Raw genomic sequence first — 18,277 nt, forward strand, 5'->3', positions numbered from 1 at the left:
TTCTGCCAGACTAAAGAAACTCCAGCTCTATTCAGTAGCATACTGCCTGCTCAGAGGTGATCTCTGCCTGACGTACAAGGCCATGTCCAGTCAGGATCTGATGGACATGCTCCACCTCAAAAAATCCAAATCCATCAGGACCACGAGAGCTAAAGACTTAAACCTCGGCACAAGTATGAATAGGACATGCTGGAGGGATAGATTCATAACCCAGAGGCTTCCCATGCTTTGGAACAAGATCCCAGTTCATGTTAGGCAGAGCCCCACACTGACTCTCTTCAAGAGAAATCTTGATGAGTGGATGGGAGATCGTAAGTTTACCCCAGGGGTCACATCTGTGTCACTGCTAGACAGGGGCACAGTAAACTAATTCTGTTATATAAGGGGACCTTTATTGTGTCACTACTAGACAGAGGCACAGTATTCTAAATCTATTCTGTGCATTTTTGTACCATTTCATGGGGTGGCGAAAGCCACATCACTATGCCTAGGCTTACAGATGCCCCAGGGCAGATAGCCTAGTACTAAACTATGAAACTATGAAACTATGTTTGTAGCTACAGTTGTGTTGGCATGGTTTGTAATGTATAATGTATGCAAACTGAGATTGTGTTGGCATGGTTTATTTTCATTTATATAATTGTAAGATTGCCTATGTCATACATGATAATTTAATAAAGATGTTTCTTGTTTAAAAAGAAACTTCAGTGCTGATAGCAGTTGACACCAAAACTGTAGTTATTTCCAACAGGTTTCCCCAGTGGGAAGTATCCAACAGCCACAGATATTCAGAGAAGGAGCTTTCCAAGTTTCTAAGCTCAATATCTTCTTCATTTTCTTCCATTAGGTCTACCAGAAGCGTCATAGATATTGATTGGAATGAATGATGAAGGTATTTGTCACGGGTCAGACAGGCATTTGTATCATCCCGCACTTCTGCTTCTAGGTCGGATCTAAAAGCCTTTCCAATATATTCCTTTTCTGCACTGTTTGGATTTCAACCACTGGTACTGAATATTGATCCAACTCACTCAACTCTAGTATCTTTGGAGTCAATACTGTCTCATTTCTGAACAGATAAGGTCAAGGTTTCACTGCCATTTGTATTGCCAATATGTTTGGGTCCTTTGTGTTGGGAATTTGGCGCTCAGTGCATCAACTCCAGTCTCAGCACCAGAACTGACTGGTCTGGTGGTACTGGGTGTCTCCCTTTCAGCTTTTTCTGCTTCTTCTTTCTTGGGGTCAGAGGTAGTTCCACCTGATTTGTCCTCAATACTGTTAAGGTCTGTGTCAACCTTTGAGTTGTTTGAGATGCTCATCACCCAGTTATAGTTTTGGCTTCACCCACAGTCACTGGTCCATCTGAGTCCTTGAGGCCCATCTTCAGCCCAAAGGAGTGACCAGATCTGAACACGTAGAACCAATTCTTTAACAGGGCTTTAAGGGCACTTCTGGATTCTTGGAAGAGCCCTCCCAGGTTCCCAAGAAATGTCAATTTAAAGGAGAAACAATAATTCCACAACAGAATCACTTATCGTGGAAACATACCTTGATAAGAAGGGTGGTACTTCCAATCCCTCCTGAAGACTGCAGTCCTGCCAACACCCAACCCAACCCAAATGAGAATGTGTTGTTTGAGTGCTAGGTGGTCCCTTCCAGTCACCGTCTCATAGACCATATACCTGATAGTGGAGAGGGCATGACTGGAGCCTGATGTGGTAGAACCTATCCCACATAAGCCAAATAATGTCTTGAGGACACCCAATAACAGGTTGTGGTAGAGCAAATGCCCACTGACTGATTCTGTTGTAGTTGAAGCTGCCTCCAAAAAGCTATCTGAAGGAAGCTTCACTCTTCATCCTCATAACAGGAATTTTAGGACGATAGACTATTTGGGGTAGAAAGCGTACACAACAAGAATTTTTTTTACATTACTTATATGACAAGGTTCCAGAGGGACCTAGCAGAAGAGACATTGGATTCCCTTAGGAGGCCCCCACACTGAACATTAGGAAACAACTTGAATATCAAGTCTCTACCATGTTGTTTATTACTAATCTGTCCATGAGGCTGCTACACAATGTAGCAGATGGAGTATTCAGAGCAGCATCATAGGCATTGCTATGTACCACCATGCCTGATTGCACTTGTGTGTTTTGCAGACAACTTTAAATCAGCCTTTATTAATGCCCCATATGGGAGATTCTCCTTGTTTTGTCCTAATGTTAAAGAAACCTTACTGAAGAGTAAACAAGATGGCAAAATATTGTCTGCCATTGGATTGTGCTTTGAAAGTCTTCAAAGGTCCTTTCAAGGAATCAGAAGGGTAAGAAAGGTCTCTGGTTCTGAAAATCCCCATGACTATCCTTTGATTCCTCTTCAGACAGGATAATCTGAGGGGGTCTTTAATTGATGCCACCTCAGAAACAGAGGAGGAGTCAACAAAGTCTAAGGTTCATGAATCCCTTCTCAGGCAAGCCTCCCTAGAGCCACTAAAGGAATTTCTTGAATGTTCCTCTGTGGAGGCAGTCTACCCCTGACTTTACCTAGATGCTTCTATCCCAAACAAAGTTGTCCCTTCCCCCAGACATGACCTACGTAGTTGGTGGATCCCCAGTAGGATCTCCTGTCTCACCTATCCTCTCAGCCTCACCCAGACATCAAATCTCTCAGACTAGCAACATGGTTTCTCCATTTCTATTAATGGACAATAATCCCTCCCTTACCAACAAAGTAGTTCAGATTCTATCTGCCTGTCATAAGTACTCCACAAGTTAACTACAGAAGCAAATGAAAGAGATTTTCTATATAGGCAATACACCAAGCCCTGGATACACCTATAACCTTGGTACCAGTCAGTCCACTGTTAAAGTTCAGTTGTCATCTATTTCATATTTTCACCAAGGTTTCAACTCTTACTACTTCAGCCTCTCAGAAGGTTTTTAAAGCCTTTATAAAAGACACATTCCTCCTCAGATATCTCATTAAGAACCGCCTCCCACTGTGAGACCTTAATTTCCTGCTACACACTCATACTCAACCTCAATTTGAGCCTGCTTCTGACTGTGCACTAAAGCACTTGCCTTGGAAGACCTTACTCTTAGTAACTCTCACCTCAGCAAGGTTACACTAATCAAGAGTTACACTCCCTATCTTACAAACCACCATATCTATTCTTCCATAAAGACAGAGTTTCTCTAAGACCAAACCTTTTCTTTGTTCCTAAAGTTGCATCTGAATTAGCCTTGAGCCAAGTAATCCATCTTCCAGTTTTCTTCACTATTCATCCTAATAAAGGAGAATATTTACACTCTGGATGTTCAGAGATTACTTTGCCTCTTCCTTCATAGGAGCAAGCCCTTCAGTAAAGACAACTAATATTTTATATAAACTTTATCCAGAGCAAGACTGTGTAATAAAGTTTACAAAATAACGTCTCTAAATTGTTGTCTGATTTGCATCTCACTCATTTATTCTGTAAATAGTAAACCTCCTGGATCCAAGACAAAGGAACATTCCACAAGACTGATTTCCAGTTATATGGCCTTTTCCAAGAAATCTTCTGTGGATGACATTTGGCCCATAGCAACACGGTCAACAATGCATAACTTTGTCAAACAGCACAAACTAAATGTAATATCAAGATCCAGGGCTTCCTTTAATCTGGCATCCTCAAGGGTATCCTTTCATGATTCCACAGTTGTAAGAACTGGATCTAATGAAATCTATAAGGATGAAAGGACTTATTCCAGTAAAATCTATAAAAGGAATGATCTGAAGTCAGTCTCATTTTTGAAGGAGGATTTAGAACTGGACTTACTTTGCTTTTAGAATTATTTAGATGAAGGGATCACTCTAAATACTTGAACTCTCGAAATCCTGTATTGCAAACTCATGATATTACCCAGGAAAAGAAGTAGCTGGGAACTATGTCCCATAAGTTGAGGCATGTAGAGGGGACAATATAAGATACAAAAGTTAGGTACTTACCATAGCAATGGATTCTTATTGTCCCTCTCTATCTGCCTCCACAACTCTCCACCCATCCCCCGTCCAAATTGCCACTCTTCTTCTTGGGTAGACCTGAAGTTTTTTTCTCCAGGCATCCTCAGTACTGTGGTATCTGAAGGGAGCAAACTTGATCAAAGATCAGCAGGGACACACTGCATTGTGAGAAAGGGGAGGAGCTTGAGCACTAGAGAAGCTCTAAAGCAGAAACGTTGCCAGCTTAAATCCACCATGAGGATAAATAACTCACCATTTGAGGTAGATGGGTAGTAGCATTTAAGAACATACCTCTATGGTTCATAGGTTCATAAGTGTGTACTAGGCTAATGGCCATGGAGCCTTTACAAGCCTAGTCCATAGAAGTGCCCTGACATTGTGCCGCCCGACGTTGGTAAGTAATTAACTTTTGTTTGTGCCTCATCTTTGTTGGTACATTAGAATAGCTATCCAGTCGTATAACTGTGTCTCTGGCAAGCTAACTGGAGGGTTACATGCATACACAATGGAAAATAATAAGCTCTGGATGATTAGACATTTCTCAGTGTAATCATATTTTTTAAGATAGTAATATGTATATGCAGTGAGATGTGTTTAGACTGCATCCTAACAGCAGCAGTTCCCTTGTAATGTCAGGTTCAGAGGTTTTCATGCTCGTATAGGAGTACTCATTCATTTGCTTTTCCTCTTTAGGGTGTTGATGACGCATTCTATACATTAGTACGTGAAATACGAAAACATAAGGAAAAGATGAGCAAAGATGGTAAAAAGAAGAAAAAGAAGCCAAAGCCAAATTGTATAATAATATGAAATAAACTGTATTTTGAAAATTGTGTGGCATGTTTGAGTGAGAGTGGAGCCATTTTTGTACATTACACTAAATTATTAACATTTTCCTTCTCAATTCAGAACAAATCTGGCATCGTACTTTTAGTTGAATGGCTGTTTTTCAATGTAAGTGCAAGTTTTTTTGTCCTCAAGTGCCAGTATTCCTTTTGCATTATCCCTCAGACTAGCAATGCCTGTGAATAAGTTGTAAATGTTTTGTTTATTGGTTCTTCAGGCTTTGCTGCATGTACTGGTATTGGATGTTGTTCATCTGCTAACATTTTGCCAAGTGTTTTAAACAGAGCAGCACTCATTACAGAACCTGAGAACTGCATTTGACTTTCCCTTATGTTGCTACCACAGTTTCGTGTGTAATATTGTCTGCCACATGACAACAAGTTCAGTGGCAGAAAACACATTTTTTTTTTACATATTTTCAGGAACAGTAGGTGTGCTATATGTACATTGGTCACGCTGTTACAGTGCCTGCCAGGGTGGTTAATTAAGCCTAATTTGGAATGCTGATTAACTGAAAACGTAATTTGCATATTTGTATGCCTGATTTGTAACTTTGAATGCAAGCTATATAGCTGTTAATTGTCATAAGCATTCTGCCAAAATTATCACTTTAATGCTCTGACATAAGAGGTGGCTTGCAACTAACTACATTGAACCTGTTGTGCATGCATATTATATGGAGGCTTTGTACTCTCTGTGACACAAGTGGTAAGTTATTGGGCATCACATGTGTAGTTTAGATGCATGAAGCCATCCCTCCCCCATATTTGTTACATTGTAATGTAACTATATTCGTATATATTCCATAACAAAACAAATAATGTACATGTTTGGTGTGGCTCTCCTCCCCAGGTTCATTGTAAATGTTTGTATTGACAGTGTACATGCAGTATTATTTGCCATTTTTAAAACAGTCAAAAATGCTGTTCATTACACTTTAAAAATTAAGATAATTACAAAAAAGAAATTCCAAACTTGGCTTAGTTTGTTTCTGACAGGCAACCTGTTTGTATTATCTAACCAAGGTCACAGATAACGACCACTACATGTTAATGTTATTAAGCAAAAGTAAACTATGAAATCTGTTTTGTTTAAGCCAAGGGTAAGTAAAAAATGTCTTATCCTTAAAGGAAGAATGTATGTCACTTTAATCGAAAGAGTGCATTTTGATGTAATAATTTTTACAGGCATTTTCAGCACTGATTTTTTTCCCCCTGAAGCTTTTAAATAGCCTAATTTGATTTAAGGAATATTGGAAAATGACCATTAAAATGGCAAACTGAAGTTCTTAATTTTTAAGTAAAATATACTTCTATTTTTAGCTATACATACAGAATACACACATATATTTTGTATACCAGTATGCATCTAGCTTTAAAATATTTAAAATAACATTTGTTATAATGATTCACTTACCCAGTACTGATGGATATGCAAGGTTACGAGTACAGTGTGCTTGATTAAAAAAAAAAATTAAAAAAAAAAAAAGAGAGAGAGAGAGAGAGAGAGAGAATGCACATTGTAAAATTCCAAGTTTGAGTCTCAGCTAGGTATTGTGTTTATTTTGTAATCTTGGTCAGGTCCGTTTTCTTCAGTCTTCCCAGCTATAGTGTGCGTTGTGCGAGTACTGTGTACTCCTGTAGTCATTCTCTGTAAAGGTAAAATGGAAACACTGTGCAGGACACGGCCTAGTAGTTCTAAAGGAATTAACTAGATTCAGGTGATATTAAGGAGCAATTTTCACCTACTAAAACAGGCAGATTTGGTAGTTTGCAGTGAAGGGTATGTCAGGTTAAAACAAACAATGTAGAACACTAATGCCAACATTAAAAACCATTTGTATGGTACGGAATGTAAAAATGCATTTTGTCAGTGAATGAAATGTAAAAGAAAGTTAAAAGGTCCTAAAATCTTGGAAATATGTTGTGCAATATTTCAGAAGTCATTTGACTCAGCATTGCAACATTGCCATAAAAAATCACTGCCACCAGAACAACTCTTACAGTGCTACAGCTTTGTAGTTTGAGTAGAAATTGTTTATTGCAGAATAATCCCAAATGTACATTGCACTAATGCAACATCCATTCCCATTAATATTTTGACTTTCTAAACAAATGCAAACCAAATGGCAGCTTTAACCTTTGTCTTCCAAGCATCTGAAGCAGGAACAGGCCTGCATCAGCATCAGATATCACCTAATATCATCCACAGTCAGGTGCCCACTAGTCCACCTCAAGTAATAAAGGACTTTGAAAATACTTCCCAGGGGTATCCAACTGGTTGCATTTTCATGCAAAATAAATTAGTCCTACAACTGACATAGCTGTGTTATCATACAGAGAATCAGGCCCGTTGTAAACAACAGCTTTAGTGTGGCCTCTGTAGCTTACTTACATTTACTGTTCTCTGAACTTTCAAGCAGAACCCTTACTCCCATTGTTTCTTAGGGTGAAGGCCCAAGTTATGTTGTTAATCCCCGAATATTAAATGTTTAAATATGGCAAGTTCAGTGTGTTAATTTTTTTTTTCAGTTTCTCAACTTGCTGTCTTCTTGAACATTTCACATTTTTTTTCATTTTTGATCTGGAACAAAATAGAGATTTTTCAGTTATATTTTATGACTGATAGTGGGAAATGTTGCGTTTTTTGTATGATCAGGGTTCATTTTGGTTCCTTTCACTTCTTTAAAGATTTGGCCTCCTAAGGAACTGTTTGTTAATAAACGCTGGAATAATTTATTGCATAAAGTGAGTTGAAGAGAAGTTACTACTCTTCATTTCTCGTCTTTGTTTATGGGTCATAATTCCCTTCACTGAGCAATCGTTCACCTTCCTTTCTTCTTTTCCATGTCTACAAAGAAGTGCAACCAAGAAAGTATGATTAAAGAAAAATGTCACAATTAACCCTAAAACCCCTGTTGCCAACACGTATTAAGTAGAACTATGTTTTATTTAGCTCTTTCGCTTTGAAATGTAAGCATGCTCGGTTAATGACATGAATGATTGGAGAAAATGGATCATGTGATGTGTCAAAGGCTGTAATTTAAATCAACATCAGTTCAGTGTTATTTAGTATGAAGAAGTCTTGTGAATAGATGAAGGTGCTAAGTAAAACATAGTTCCATTTGATACCTGGGTTGGCAAAGGGTATTTTTGGATAATCTTGACATGTTAAGTTCAATTGGTAGAACCGGAGATACAACTTCTTTGCTTGCCATTAGTAAATGATTAAGGAAAAGAATAGTCGTCTTTGTATCCTGTTTATTCAGATTGCATGAACAATGGGGTTGTTTGTTTTAAGACATCAGCAGCCCATTTTATGAAATCCTGGTTGGTGCATTCTTTGTGTTGTGGGAACTACATTCAGATACTGGAGTAGCAACAGTTATTCCAGAACAACTCAAGGAGGCTACAGATTAATTTGGAAGTAAGTGAATTTTGTAATTGTTAATTACAGTGCAGTTTAGTATTTGAGAACAGGCTTTGTGAATGTAAAAAGGAGCCATGGCAGTCCCTGATTGCACCAATTCTTCTCTGCCACTTCTCTCTCTGTCTGCATACCTTACTTTGATCTCTCTCTCTCTCTCAGTCCTGTCACCTGTTACACAGTCCCATACCAGTGTCCTCGTTCAACATTTTTAACTACTCATACCTCCCTAAAAGATTCTAATGCATGGTGCATACTTTTTGTGCACCCTTTTCTACTTCGTCTAATCTTACTTTGAGGAGGCTTTTCCACTATTGAATTATTTGAGCACATCCTTCTTGTTTTTCACATCATTTCTTGATGACTTGAGTTCCGTTGTCTGGCACCTTTAGCACACACATAACTTTATCCCTTCTCCCTGATTAAGGCTTGCGTGTACCCACTGTTCCTTTTATCTGGTTCTGCAGTTCAGATCTGCCCTAGATGTGTGTCACTGGAAAGTTTTCTATTCCATTGCCTAAAATAATATAGATAAATGAAGTATTGCCTACAGACATCAGATCAGAGGTAGGAATATAACAGGAGATGCGTTTCTGTTTTGTCCCAGTGCACAGTAATGATGACTCTTGAAACTGCCAGGGTCCAAGTCTAAAGACATGCAAGGTCTTCATCTCCAACCAGCAGCTAGCACTGATGAGCAGGGGCCATTGCAGCGGCCTGATTGAAGGGTTTATCTAGTACCCCCGAGCAAGAGCTGGAAATGCTTAAAGTAAGAAACCCCAAATCCCAGGCCTAACTGCAAGCCTGGGTCTACAAATGAGATGTACATGCAGCCATGGTAGTTTCAAGTACTCTACAAGTGGAATATATGTCCCTTTAGTGAGAGGTGGGCATCTTACTTATCATTCATGAGCAGCCATGACCACAGATGGATCTAGAGATGGGCATCTCCTCATTGTACATGCAGGGACATCCTAATACTCCCCATGTATGTTGGAAATAGTTCATCACATCCCCTTGGTAAGTTCCTAGGTCTCAAATCAGGCCCAGTTGATTGACTTCTTTTTCTTTCCTATAAGCAGAAGATTGCTGATCAGCAAAGGATGAGATATTCCTTATAGGCTGTTCTGCATCCTGTCTTACACCCACTGTCTGTCCCTTTTCTCACTCTGCAGTTTAAAAATTTCTTCACCATTTGGTACAAAATGGCTGAGCAGATGCAGCTTAGTGTTATCTCACAACTCAGCTTGATGCCAGCACAAGGACTAGCAGAGGAATTTTACCAGAGTGCTTTCCCCAAACATTACCCTTCACAGACTGACACTGAGATGTATATGTGGCCCAGACACCCCCCCCCCAATCTGGTAAGGCTTCAGTTTTAGCTTGTATATGCTCACCAAAGGTACCTTTTTGGACCCCATCTGACTACTCAGCTGTGGCTGAATCAGAGAGAGCATTTTCTTGGGTATGTCTTTTGAGATCACCCATTTTTCGGTGAAATGCATGACAAACTTTAGCTTCATTTAGAAAAAAAGTATTGAACCATTTGAGACATAGTCCATGCAGAGACAGCAAAGAATGAGCTTAAAGTTAAAACAGGCAGTTGTTTTTAAAAGATATGTAGAAAACTGATATAGTATTCATAGGCTATTCACATTGGTACTTTGAGACCTGTTGCAGCAATGAGTAAGGGGGCTTACACCCTATCCCCCAGATGTTTAAAAGCCAGAGAAAGCTCACCTGACATTTTCTGTACCATGACAATTTACAGGGCAGTGTCTCTTTTATCAGGCTAAACCTATTCCAGTATGCCCTGCCCATTACAAAGAAAAGAGAAATGTATGTGAGGCCCTTACCAGTTTCTCCATAATAATTTGTGTTACAATACTTAATGCTGAGAGGTGACCTTTTCCGCCACTCCAGATTTGGGGCTCCACACCCAAGTCTCTTTTTGATCAGCTGAGGGTAACAGAGGCCACTGGCCATCCCACTAAAACAGCATTCACTTATCTGTCATGCTGACTGACCCATTTTTAACCATTACTCTATATGTAGCTGATCATGTGTGTTCTACTGGTGTACTGAGAGTTTGTCTGGATATTTATTTTCATTATTTTGCTGTTTCTCTAAATTTTCCTCATTTTGTCAGGCTTGGTGTATTTCAAGTGACATCACGGTCTGTCCCACACCACACTGCATCTAGATTATGGGCTTATATGCATGGTTGATGCCTCGGGTTGTTTTTTCTTTACTTCTAGTTCACAACCCTCATAGTTACAAGTGGAGACAACCTTCCCTTTCCATATTAACTAGTTTACTCCTTTTTGGGGGGTTACCTATCATAACACATGGTATTGTGATGTATGGGTGTTAGTCTGTTGCTAGCCTGAGTCATATCCCTACACCTTCCAAATAATCAGACAGAGGGTAACTATCACTTTCCTTCATATACTGTTAGTCAGGATGTGCACTGATAGAATCTGTTCATCTGGCATCTAGGTGAGAGCTGCAATCTGTGCTGATGGTCCCTCCCGCATTGTATACAGGTTTCTGTTTCTTTAAGAAAAATTCGATCTATTTTTGGATGCCCATTGTTCACCCACTGTTAAGTCCTTAAACAGTTTGCATCCATCCCTTCACATAGCTCACCAGCATTGCAGAAGGAGCACACAGAGGAGAACAATCAAGCTAGCACATTCTTAAAAGTGTGTTTTTTTATCCAACATGATTGTATTGCTGTGCTGACAACTTCCTGATACTCATGGCTGTTGAACTAGCAGGCCATTCATCATTTATAAGGAGTATGTTTTCTTCAAAGGCACAACTGGGTGCAAAAAAGGGATTCATGTCATCTAGCTGAATACAATTTCAGTGAATCCCATTCCTGTGAACCAGTTCTTCTGAAAACAAAAGCACTTTGAGCACATTTAAACTAAAACTTTATATGTTAGGGAGCAAATCCTCTGCACCCTATTTGGGGGGACACCCCACACCACCTGTTTTAGATAGACTAACTCTGTGGTCATACATCAGCAAGGGGAAAAGGCAAAGTCAGGTTCACTGAAAGAACTGTTTTTGTTTTTTGTTTTTTTTTTGTTTTTTTTTTTTGAGAATGGGACTGGCTGAATTTGTCATTATCTAGCTGTCATGTTCCCTAGTATTCCATCAAAGAAACTGTCGGTATAAAAAAAACTCTACATTCCTCCATTTCTGACTGAATGATTAAGGGATTTTTGTACATCCAGAAAAAGCATAGCATCTGTTGCCTTTTTAGAATTTGGCTGGGATAGCCTACCTTTGCCCTTTATCATTACACTAATACAGTTTTATGATTATATATTAATCATCTTAATTTAGATTCATAGTGAAAATTCATTTGTTAGGTTTCGATGTATAAATAACCCCTCATGAAACATTTTGGTGTATGCAACCTTGATGGCATAGTTAGAAGAATAACACACACAGTGAAGTACGTAGACAACCAGAAGGTCCCAAGTTCCCATTTACTGATAACTTTATTTGTTACATCAGTGTATTTCATGATTATTATACCTCACCCAGTGCTGCAAATTTATCAGACAGTTGTAGTATACTGGGTACGTTCATGAACTCGAATAATATATTACAACTAATAGATTCCATCAACCTGTGTTTTATGATTTTCACTGTTAAGTATACTCTGCCTCATAAGGTGCCAACTTTTGACTTGTTCCTCACTCTGTCGTGTTTACTTGAAAGGTATTTTAGATAATTTTGTATGGTGTAATACTGAAAATTGCACATGTTGTATAGTGTGCTTTTCTATGTATCAATTGTAACCAAATCCTGCTACATCTTTTTCTTGTATTGACCTGGGAATGTCACCCACTCAGCTTAAAAAAAGATAAAAAGGACCACTGTTAAGGAAAACATAAGTAACTTTATAATGTTTTATATGGGTATGTGGTATGGAGCCTGAAAGTTTGTCACAGTTTTGTAATGAACTCTACTACTCCTATTTAATGTACAATAAAACAGAATAGCTAAAGTGAATTGCGTGTTTATTTTGTGAACTGTAATGTTTCCCATTGGTGAAGGCTGCATATAGTATTTACTTTATGTTTGCTGCTTTATCATTACAGCTGTTGTTAGCGATTAAGTTTTAATCCATCATATAGTCTTCACAGAAATAGTTGACTGTTTTCAGGAGTGATTCTTGGGTACTGAATTTGGTTAACTGACTTCTTCAGAATCATGCAGAATTTAAATGAAAGAAGTTGGTATGGGATTCTTATAGGATGATGTTCATCGTGTTTCACAGTTGCAGTCATTACATTTGGGTAATCTGCTGGCAGGTTGCTCTCAGTCGGCCTGATTAACAAAGTCTTGAGTCCTGCGTCGGTTGCTGTCCCTTCTTCCATGATGTCAGGTCATCAGGGGTATAAAACATGCAGCTGATGCCATTACATCAGTCTTTCTTGCCGCGCGGTGCCCGAAGTAGAAGCAGTTCACAAGTGCCGGTCGGCCGACTCCTGAAATATTCGTTTTCGAGTTGGGGAAACTTTTTCTTGCTCCTTACCGATGTCAGTAAAAGTTAGTAATTGTATTACTTGTGGAAAGCAAATACCTCATAAGGATTTTCATTTGTACTGTATTCATTGCCTAGGCCCTGACCACGATGTACCTTGCTGTCGGTTTTGTGCTTTGTTTAATCAGCGCACTATCGTCGGTACATTTTTGCTTCAAAATATTTCGGTTCTCGATTTAATTATCCAGAAATGACGTCGGTTAGCCATCCAACTACCGGAATACCGAAAAAACACAAAGAAAAAGACAGAGACAGGCCGTTGAGGTCCAAAACTGCCGATGACGCTTCTCCTAAGCCAGTTTGCCAGTACTCAGTGAGGCGCTTTTGCAGCCCCTGATACCCGCTACTTCTGATTCGCAGGCCTCTACTGAGACCCATTCGGAGTCTGGTATGCCGCAAGATGATTCACATATGGAACCCGTGGATGTCTCTACCTTGGATGGGTCCGGAGCCGCTGAGCAGGCACCGGCTTCTGAGGGTGTTTTCAGGCCTACAGATTTGCATATTAAACCAACTCCAGTTTCAGTGCTAAGGCCTAAATCTCAATCTATGTCTAAAAAAACGACACCCAGGCCACATGTTCAGGCCCCTATGCCTAAAAAACAAATGATCAAAATGGCTGAAGATTTAATTACTCTAATCAGGGGTAGTCAACCCCCCCCAAGAGGCCTAGGATTGAATTTGGCTATGAATCTTCTGAACAGGACTCTGTTTATTCTGACTCTCCTAATTATCTGGATTTGTCCATACCTACTTATGAGGACTCTGATGCAGAGGATTCCATTCCTTCTGCTTCTCTGCCTGAGGATTTCTCTTTTGGGGAAACTTTACATACCTTAAGGGAGCATTTCCACTGGCAAAGTCAGGATTTCTCTGAATCCAAAAAGAGGCTTAGGGATTTCCTTTTTCGTCCTCAGCATAGGCCTTTGGCTACAGCTCCTGTACTAGATGTTGTTGATGATGTGTTTTCGGAATCCAGTATGGCCCCTGATTCCTTGCCTCCAGCCCCTAGCAAACCAGACAGGCACTACAGGGTTCCTGAGCCCCACAAATTCATTTTCAAAAATCCTGTTGTGGACCCTGAAACCATTTCTCAGGGGCCCAAGGGCATTAAGGCTTCTACCGCTAAAAATCCTACCCCTTCTGATAGAGACTCCAGGGCGCTGGATAGATGGGGTAAAAAGGTTTATACTTCTGCAACCTTAGCAATCAGGGCTTTAAACTGTCAATTTCATATGCTAAAATATCAACAGCATATCATGGGACTGCTTAAACAGAAAATGATGTTGATTTCTGACTGTGTGGAGAATAAAGATTTGCAGGATTTATTGCCTTCAGCTGAACAAGTTGGCAAACATATTTTGCAATGTGGTTTTGATTCTTTAGAGGCCTCTAGTAGGGCTGCTGTTACTGGGTCTGTGCTTAGAAGGCATGCTTGGCTTAAGGAGCAATATCTGCCTGATCATGTTAAAGCAAAACTTTTAGATGCTCCTTTACAGCAGGATCGCTTATTTGGCAATAAGGCCGAAGAAGTTCTAAAAAATATGGAAGATAAAGCTAAATTTATGCAAACTGTGAAAGATTTTTTACAAGTGCAACCTCCTAGATTTAGTAGGCATTGGCCTACTAAGAACTGGTCCTTTCCAGCTCCATCCAGAGCCACTACGGCCAAACCCAGACATTCCAAAACCACCAGATTTCAGTCCCAAGGGACTTTCAAAACTAAACAATGGGGTGCTTCCACTTCCAAATCTGGAAACAGTAAGGCACCACCCTATAGTAAACAGTCTCAATAACTTCCCTTTGAAATTACCAAGCACTTACCTCTTAGCCGCCCCTGTGGGGGGAAAACTGTCTCTTCATTCAAGAAACTGGCAACTTATAACCCAGGACAAATGGGTTTTAAATATAGTGTCCCAGGGATACAGATTTCATTCCCACACACTGCCAACTCCAAACGGGTGGCCAGACCTGCCCCGAAATCAGTGGGCAGAGGCTCAGAAACAAGTACATTCCCTCCTAAACATGGGGGCTATTCAGCTAGTACCTGAAGAGGAAAAGGGACAAGGTTTCTATTCCAGCCTTTTCCTAGTACCCAGAAAAGACAAATCATGGCATCCAATTCTGGACATTCCAAAATTCAAGATGCTGACTCTTCACCGGTTACTTCTTATGCTAGGCAAGGATGCCTGGTTGGCAACTCTCGACTTAAAAGAGGCTTACCTGCATATCCCAATCAGGGATTCTTGCAGAAGATTCCTATGCTTCAAAGCAGGCTGCATGCATTATCAGTTCTCTGCCCTCTTGTCTACTGTGCCCAGGGTATTCACAAAGTGCCTGGCTCCAGTAATTGCATTTTACAGGCAAAGAAACATTCAAATATATCCATACCTGGACGATTGTCTAATTCAGGCAGAAAACCAGGCCATTCTTCTAAAACATCTGGCATTTGTAAAAAGAGTTCCAACCTGCCTAGGGTACACCATAAATGAAAAGAAATCTCAACTGGCACCCTCTCAAAAAATTACATTCCTGGGTGCAAGCTTGAATACAACTGCCCATATGGCTTTCCTTATGCCAGAAAAGCAAATTCATTTGGTGACTTACTTCACACAGGTGGCCACAAAAACCCTACTGTCTGCAAGGCAAATACTGCAAGCCTTGGGGTTCATGGCCTTATACATTCTTCTAATTCCATATGCAAGACTACATATGAGGAAACTTCAGTGGTACTTAAAAAGTTTATGGAGTCAACATCTGGAAACAATGATTCCTATCATATCTTGCCTGCGCCTAGAGTTCCTGTGGTGGGCAGAGGCCTGCCACCAAAACAAGGGACTGCCATTCACACCACCCCCTGCTACCCAAATCCTAACTACAGACGCATCAGATTATGCATGGAGGGCTCATCTGGCAGGGAAGTGCATTCAGGGCAAATGGAGCCCAAATTAAATGCACCTTCATATCAATCAAAAAGAAATGCTAGCTGTACAGAATGCACTGACAGCCTTCAAGGACTACCTGCATCCAGGACAACTGCTGATAAAGACGGACAACACCACGGTTATGTGGTACATAAACAAGCAGTGGGGTACACATTCCTACCCCCTCTGCAGACTAGCCATGGCGTTGTGGAACACGGCCTTGAGTTACCAAGTACAACTACAAGCTCAATTCCTGCCAGGAAAGCAGAATGTTCTGGCAGAGGAACTAAGCAGAAATCTCATGGACCCTCATGAATGGACACTGGAACCATGGATTTTCAACATGTTGACATGCAAATGGGGGAGCCCAGACACAGATCTTTTTGCCTCACCCCAGAACTACCAGTTGGACAAATTTTGCCTGGAAAGTGGATGCTCTGTCCTTCAGCTGGAAAAACCTATCAGTCTATGCCTTTCCCCCTCTGCCTTTGCTCACCAAAGTTCTACTAAAAGTCAAACAGGACAAACCAAAAATTATTTTGATTGCTCCAGACTGGCCTCGCCAACACTGGTAGCCACTCCTGTGCAGTGTGTCACACATTTCGCCGTGGCACCTATCTCAGACACCTTCCTTACTGTCTCAGCAGGAGAACCAAATTCTGCACCCTCAGCTCCAAACATTGAATATTGCAGCCTGGCTAATCAATTAAATTCACCCTTAGCATCTCTCAGCAAACCTGTGATGGATGTCATTTTGGGGGCGAGAAGACCTAGTACTAGAAAATCTTATGTTGACAAATGGAAAAGATTCTGTGCCTGGAATCAATCGCTAGGGATGAGCACAGTGGTGCCCAATTTACCTCAGATTTTGCAATACTTAACTGAGATGCTTCGCAAGGGCCTGTCCTTTTCTTCCATAAAAATCCATGCCTCGGCCATTTCAGCTCATTACAACACAGACCCCCCTTCCTTCTCTCATCCTCTTCTAAAGCAGTATCTCAGAGGGGCCAAAAACTTGAGACCACCCAGGAGAGCTCCAACCCCTGCCTGGGACCTTAACTTTGTATTGGAGAAACTCACTCTACCTCCTTTCTAACCAGCTGCAACTGCAGATTTAAAATTTCTTTCCTGGAAAACAGCTTTCCTTTTAGCAATCTCTTCAGCTAGAAGGATATCTGAATTACAGGCCCTTATGGCAGTGGAGCCTTTCATCATCTTTCATGCAGACAGGGTGTCACTCAGGACCATTCCATCATTCATGCCCAAGGTGGTATCCAGTGTGGCTCTTAATCAGTCCATTCATTTGCCAACTTTCTTTTCCAATCCACACAACAAGGGAGAGCGGATTTTGCATCCATTGGATGTACACAGACAACTAAGATTCTAGTTGGACAGGATTAAATCTCGAAGAAAATCTGAACAACTGCTGGTAGCATTTGCTGCAGGGGCAGAGGGGAAGGCTATTTCAAAGCAAACCATTCTAAATGGATTAAGAATTGTATTAATTTCTGTTATAAGCACCATGGAAAACCTATCCCCCAGGGGATCAGATCTCATTCCACCAGGGCTGCATCTACTTCAGCAGCCTTTCTCAGAGGTGTTCCTACCAGGGATATTCTAGAAGCTGCTACCTGGAGTTCAGTTCATACTTTCACCAAGCATTATCACGTACCAATTTTCTCTAAATCCAGAGCTCGCTTTGCCACTGCTGTTTTGCAGGGCCTTATAGCTTAATGCTGTATAACTCCATCCTCCCAACCTTAGCTTTGGGAATCTACCCAAATGTAATGACTGCAACAGTAAAACACGATGAACATAGTACAGATGTTCTTCATGTTTCACTGTTGCAGTCATTAAATTTGGGTAATCTGCTGGCAGGTTGCCGTCAGTCGGCCTGATTAACACAGTCTTGGGTCCTCCGTCGGTTGCTGTCCCTTCTTCCATGACGTCAGGTCGTCAGGGGTATAAAACATGCAGCTGACACCATTTTCAACAGTCTTCCTTGCCGCGTGGTGCCCGAAGCAGAAGCAGTTTGCGCCGGTCGGCCGACTCCTGAAATCTTTGTTTTCAAGTTTCAGAACCGAAGTTTTCAACCTAAAGCTAAGTACCCCATTGGGGAAACTTTTTCTTGTTCCTTACCGATGTCACTAAAAGTTAATAATTGTATTACTTGTGGGAAGCAAATACCTCATAAGGATTTTCATTTGTACTGTATTCCTTGCCTAGGCCCTGACCACAATGTGCCTTGCTGTCAGTTTTGTGCTAAATTTAATCAATGCACTATTAAGCATGTGTATATTTTTGCATTAAAATATTTTGGCTCAAGATTTAACTATCCAGAAATGTCGTCGGTTAGCAATCCGACTACCAGAATACATAAAAAATGCAAAGAAAAAGACAGAGACAGACCGTTGAGGTCCAAAATCAACGACGAAGCTTCTCCTAAGCCAGTCGCCGGTTTGCCGATACTCAGTGAGGTGCTTTCGCAGCCCCTGATACCTGCTGTTTT

General features: G+C 40.6%; 1 protein-coding gene across 2 annotated transcripts in view; it reads left to right on the forward strand.

Moving 5' to 3' along the window:
* The window catches only part of KRAS (KRAS proto-oncogene, GTPase), a 346,218-nt gene extending 333,909 nt beyond the window's left edge, over positions 1 to 12,309 (forward strand). For both annotated transcript variants that reach the window (XM_044087664.1, XM_044087663.1), the window contains one exon: positions 4,699 to 12,309. In XM_044087664.1, the coding sequence (XP_043943599.1) occupies positions 4,699 to 4,815 (117 nt within the window). In that variant the 3' untranslated portion in view covers positions 4,816 to 12,309. The remainder of the gene's footprint in view (positions 1 to 4,698) is intronic.
* Positions 12,310 to 18,277: the final 5,968 nt, after the last annotated feature.

Source organism: Protopterus annectens, chromosome 11.part0 (assembly GCF_019279795.1).
Source record: "Protopterus annectens isolate FY-2018-M chromosome 11.part0, PAN1.0, whole genome shotgun sequence".
Classification (NCBI taxonomy): Eukaryota; Metazoa; Chordata; order Ceratodontiformes; family Protopteridae; genus Protopterus; species Protopterus annectens.